Genomic DNA, 6,000 nt, shown 5'->3' with positions numbered 1-6,000 from the left:
ATGTTTTTCTCCAGTTTCTCATTTTAAGTATTTTAAGCCTCACAGTTGTCCATCATGTTGTCCACAGCTGTCCCATCAGTCAGTCTCGAACGTTTCTCTCTACGAGGAGAACAAAAAAGCTAGAGAAACCCTGATGGCACAAAGGATGCAACAGGAAAAGAAAAAGAAAAACAAAACAAAACAAAAAAAGATTGTGTAGCTTCGCTGTTGTCAGTCGAAGCATTCAGTCCTTAATGGCGTTCCCGTGCCTCCGCTCCGTCCGCTCAAGAGGACGAAGTACTGATGACGTCAGTACACTGAGGTTCGCAGAAGGGCCCGAAACGACCGTACACGTCTTTGGCCCTCACGGCAAAGTAGTACGTGGATCCGGACACAAACTGCGTCAGGGTGCAGGCCATGGGCAAGGGGAGAGCCTTCACCTCCCCGATCTTCTTCCAAAGGGACTGGGTCGCGTTGGCAGAGTGGTCCTGGTGATAGGCGTACAAGTGGTAGCTGTCCACCGCCGCGCAGTTGCGGTCGGTTTCGGCCACGCACCAGGACAAGACGATGCCGTTCTGGCTCTGGACGCGCGCCAGCTTCAGCTGAGGCTGCTGTGGAGGAGACGTCTGGGCCGCTTCCGGGGGCAAGCGGACCGGGATGCCGGGTGGTAACGGCAAAGGAGGGAGAGTCACTGAGGAGGAGGAGGAGGAGGAGGAGGAGGTAGCAGAGGAAGACCCCGGACGAGATTTGGATGGGGAGTCCTGCAGGAAGAGAGAGAGAGAGTGGGGGAAACAAGAGTTAGAAGGAAAAATGATGTAGTCTTTCTTAATGAGTATGCGGCTACGCATCACGCAGAAACTTAACAGTTTTAGCTCTTTAAACGTTCATCAAATGAGCTGGAAACACTGCCGCAGTATTTCAGAATGACACAAGTGTGTCTGTTTGAGAGAACTGGGGTGCAAGAACTCCAAAAAATGGGTGGTGTCAATCATTTTCTTTCTTTACGGACATGGTGGGGATAAATTGGACGCAGTATACTCACCATTGGGGAGCGGTTTAATGCGAGCTGAGAGTTATTGCCAACGCGCTGTCCTGGAGAAGATCGCGCAGTGGAACCTACAAACGAGATCATTTAAGAACCGTTTACTGACGTCCTGAATAAAACACTGACTGAACCGACTTAACGCTGAATGTTTAAAAAGCACTGCTGTTTATAATACAACAACAAATAACACAAATCAGATTGCACTCTCAGAAAGTAACAAGTAACCCCTCTGAGGCAGGGACGGTCTGTGGCCAGTGAGTAAATACTTGAGCCAAAAAGAAGAACTATATAACAGTATATGTAATTTAGAATATACAATAATATATAATATAACCCTATATAATATAGGATATAATGCAGAGGCAGAGAGAGGCAGACAAAGAGAGTGATATAATACAGCCAGATAATGCGTATGGGGAAATATAAAGAGAGAGAGAGAGGGAGAGAGAGAGAGAGAGAAGACTACTTAACACTAGTAGCGCCGTGCTGGTTTTACCTACTTATAGCGTGGCTAGGCGGTCAAAAGACCGCTGAGTCTTCAGACAAGGACGCTGTTACTGACACATAATGGTCGCTAGATGGCGCTACTTGCACGAAGCAAATAGTTGAGTCATAAAATCAGTTGGCGTTGGGCCAATCTGCCATTCATTTTCGTGTTGATAGTCAGTGATTATTCATGAGAGCGTTTGTTGTCCAGTTCTCCCATCATTCCATTAAGCACAATGTTTTGATTATTTATTTATAGGCGGCAACCATGTTTCCAAAGGCATAAATTCCGGAGTCTTGATGAAACTCGACTGAGAAAACCACCTGAACAAGACTAGACAAGACTAGTTCAGCTAACTGTTTCATAGTGCTTGTTTTTAATCTGCAGTCTTCTATCCTGGCGAATTCGTTTTTAAAAGGGATGTCACACACGTTACGAGTTAGACTGCAGCTGGTCTGTAAATGCGTAACCTGACTATCAGCATTCAACTGTCGGCTGACAATGATCATATCGTTGTCCCTTGTCATTCATTAACTGCAAGGGCATGGTCTAAGTAGTGCAAAACTCAGAGACAACTGTGATTGTAAATTAAGTATCGTCGCGACAGATTACAGATTTGGACATTCCAATTGTTGGGCGACATGTCGGGTGACGGAGTCGGCTATAAACCGGACTTGATGCCTATTCAATATAAGAACCTATCGGAATGACAAGACAGGCACTAAAAACGTCATACTGATTGAGAATTACAGTGAATTACAATGTGTGTGAGACGAAACTTGCGTAAGTTTAGAATGTGAGGGGGCTTTGGGTAGCGCTGCAGAAGTAGGCTAAGGCGCTTCAGTTCCGAACTCGTCTGTCTCCGTGAAATTACTGCATGACGTGTTTGAAACGAGGACGTTTTATTTTCCGAAGGGGGAGGGGGTTAGTGCAAGAACTGAAAATGGGTCTGTTTCTAAATATTGCTCAGTATTGACTACATTTCCCATACTACTCTGTTCTAGAGTCAGGGAAACTGAGAGAACAAAGGGGCTGCCGGGATGTTTTCAGAGTGTGAGAGTGCTTTGAATGGCGCTGGAGAAGTACGCGTGTCAGTTCATAACTCGGCTTTTACAATAAATAGCGTAACATACGAGAGGCTGCATTTTTACCATTTATTGAAACTGAATTACAGCCAGAAAAAAGGGGGAAAAAAACCCAAGAAAAACTTCCTTCCTTCCACAGCTGTAAAAATGTGTAGTTTATTTACAATAAATACTTAGGACAAAATAAATTATACATTATACAAGATAGATACGTTAGATCTATACAAATTCTATACAATGAAAATGTACAAAGTAAATACATCACAAAGTACTTTTCGAGCTATTCAGTATCCTGTGTGTAGAGATGCTGCTACCCCCTTTGCACGGCATGCCTAAGCAGGAAATGTTGCACCTTTATGTTGCGTTTACATTTCAAGTGGAGAGATATTCGACCGACAGCCTAGAACAATGGCCTAGGCGTGATCCCAACCCCCTCCTAAAGACCGCGTCATGAATCATTTGGACAACGGACCAACTCAGAGGTTCCCTCCAACAGAGGCTAATGTTTTGCTAGTAGCTTCACCACCATTCAAAGGCTTACATTGCAAGGTTTACATTTGGTTTGCATTTCTGGCAGATGTCATAAGTTTTGTTCCCTTAACATTTGCACTGAACATTGATACAGTGAGGAAATAGTCTCTAGCAGTTTTCTTTGCGCCAAGGTCAGCTGCAACTGTCTGATGTGTTGTGCTCGTAATGACAGCGTCAAGAATAGTTTGATTCGCTGACCAGCTCGAGTCAAATTCCCTTCAACGTAGCGAACTGCGCACGTCGCGTTGTCAACATTCCAAGCACAGCTTTGGTGCATTCTTGGAGCATCTGCCACAGACAAGTCGCTTGCAGATCAGGCAGATGTCACAAGTTTTGTTCCCCGAACATCTGCCGACTTGACACTGTCTCCTTTTCACAGGTGCGAACGTAATTTCATGCAAAAGGGTCCTACGCGCTGCTGCCGCTGCTGCCTTCGCCATTTTCTGATTCGCGCACAGCTCCCTCACCAGCTCGAGAATAAATTTCCTTCGGCTTATGGTAACGTTCATGCACTGTTTGTACAGAATGTGTGCATTAATTGCAGCCAGGTCTAGGAGCTTGTAAAACACAGCTACAGGCCAACGGCGGCTGCCCCCCTTTACCGAGTACAGCCGTGCCATGTGATCCATAACATCAACGCCAACTTTAGTGCTGTTGTAGTAGGAAATTGTTTCAGGCAGTTTCTTTGCGCTGTTATCCGTTGAAACTGTCTGATGCATTGTGCTCAGGATGCAAACGTTTTTCTTTGGTTTTGCCTGGTAAATCGTGAGTGTGACTTCTCCAGCCCTCAGCACCTTAGTGGAAAATCTTTCAGACTGTGTCCGTGTACAGGGGGGCATCTCTCTTCTGTTTTTATTCAGCGCGCCAACAATGGTGGTTTCGTTCACCAAAAGGTAGTTTGCCATTGCCAATGAGGTGAAGAAATTATTTGTGGTTACATTTCTCCCTTTCCCCAGGAAAGGCTCCAGCAGACGCATCACAACATTGTCCAATAACTGCTGACCAGCCAGCCAACAGTCATCTCTCCCTAGATAGGGAATTGCATTCAACATATATTTTGTTTCAGCATCAGCGGCCACCCAGAATTTAATACCAAATTTCTCAAGTTTATTGGCCATGTACTGTGTGAAACGACAGCGCGCCTTAGTAGGGAACAGTTGCTCATCTACAGTTATGTTCTCACCGGGGGTGTAAGAGGCAATACTGTTCTTCACAAATTTATCAAATATCTCAGATATCAGTGCAAATTTATCTGTCACAAGGCGGAGAGCCCTCGTGTTCTTGTCGTCGAAGCGCAGGTAGCGCATGATCTCTCGGAATTTCTGCCGAGACATCGTCTCTTTGAAAATGGGATTTCCCAAGTCAGCAGACCAGTAGTCATCCAGTTTCATGTTTTTACCGCCCGTAATACCTCTCAAATAGAGGAGACCCACGAACGCTTTAAGTTCGTCGGCCGTCAGTTCGAACGCGTCAGCGTTATCTCGACCGGCTTCCGCTTCAGTGTACTTCTGAATCGTTTCCCACATTTCTGTGTCAATCAAACACAGTAAACTGCTCAATGGACTTGTAATATTGTCCTTGGCATAACACGTGGGCCCTGGGGTTTCTCTCATCGTACTGCACTCTCGCGCTCTACCCCCAGGGTTGCCAGCGGTTTGCTCAACCCATACTGTGCCATCTCTCGCCTCCTGAAACGAGTCCCCAGCGCACTCAATTTCACAGTCTGATTCTGAACCCGAACCAGATTCAAGATTCAGATTCAGATTCAATTCACTTCCGTCCTCTCTCTCATCATCTCCATCCGAAACCCCACACAGTTCGCCCTCCGATTCCATCTCATCAATATTCCACAGCAGGTCCAGCACTGCTTTGTTTTGAGGTCGGGAGAGTTCAGAGAACAAGTTACGCCCATGTAGGCCTACATGAAACAAAAATGCGCTTCGTAATTATTAAATTAAGTTAATGTTGTCATTTTGCAATATGTTATACATATTGTGTGCAAAATGATGACAATGTATGTGTATATACATACACACTGTACATATTATTGCTGCTATAAATACAAATCTTATTCACACGTCTGAATGACAGAAAACTCATTTGAGCGAACCCTTGCGACATCTGCTGACAGAAAAGAGAACTGCAGCCTCGAAAGGCAGGAAACAACATGGCCGAACGTAAGGCTGGCAGCAGTTTCACACAAATAGGAGCAAAACAGCTTTAAACTAGCTTGTAACGGTGTGATCTGGAAAATTTAAGGATGCTGGGTGATACAACGCACAAATCTAGGAAAAATCTTGAAAGGAGGACTTGGAGTGCAAAGAATTTTTTTTTTTTGGTCACTACGGTCAGGTGACTGCTGCTCGGTGCTTCTGGGTAGTAAGTAGCTTAAACCAGCGCGGTGCTTCTAGTAAGACGTCACAGCGGTCACATGACTGGAGCTCGGCGCTTCTAGCATTAATGAATGAAGGACAGGCTGGGGAGACACTCACCGGTGGGCGTGGAGCTAATGAGAGGAGGGGGCTGTCCTGAGGGACGCTGGTTAATGGCTGATGGGGGAACTGGGGCTTTCTTCACTCCAGTCACTATACGACAACAACAACAACAACAACACAACCAGGGAGAGGGAGTGAGAGTTAGAGAGAGAGAGAGAGAAAAAAAACCAATAAGTGTAAAAAGAAAGAAAGGAACAACCACAAAAAAAAAAAAAACAGCTTTGGGGTAAAGGTAGTGGAAAAAGAGGGACGATCAGCAAAGGTCAGATCCTCACCTTGGACGTCGTCATCGTCTTCTGTGAGGTCGATGACAGAGCCTTTGGCTCGAGCAGCCTGTGAAGGAGAGTTTAGAAACCCATTCAGTTTATTCTCCACACA

General features: G+C 45.5%; 1 protein-coding gene across 1 annotated transcript in view; it reads right to left on the bottom strand.

Moving 5' to 3' along the window:
* Positions 1–243: 243 nt before the first annotated feature.
* atf7ip (activating transcription factor 7 interacting protein) overlaps positions 244–6,000 on the bottom strand; it is a 29,407-nt gene continuing 23,650 nt past the window's right edge. The window contains exons 11-14 of the mRNA XM_030780263.1: positions 5,898–5,955; positions 5,620–5,712; positions 1,022–1,095; positions 244–740 (exon numbers count right to left, since the gene is read on the bottom strand). Of these exons, the coding sequence (XP_030636123.1) occupies positions 264–740; positions 1,022–1,095; positions 5,620–5,712; positions 5,898–5,955 (702 nt within the window). The 3' untranslated portion in view covers positions 244–263. The remainder of the gene's footprint in view (positions 741–1,021; positions 1,096–5,619; positions 5,713–5,897; positions 5,956–6,000) is intronic.

Source organism: Chanos chanos, chromosome 7, assembly GCF_902362185.1.
Source record: "Chanos chanos chromosome 7, fChaCha1.1, whole genome shotgun sequence".
Taxonomy (NCBI): domain Eukaryota; kingdom Metazoa; phylum Chordata; class Actinopteri; order Gonorynchiformes; family Chanidae; genus Chanos; species Chanos chanos.
The sequence above is the reverse complement of the archived record's forward strand: the minus strand, read 5'-3'. Positions and strand labels throughout refer to the sequence as shown.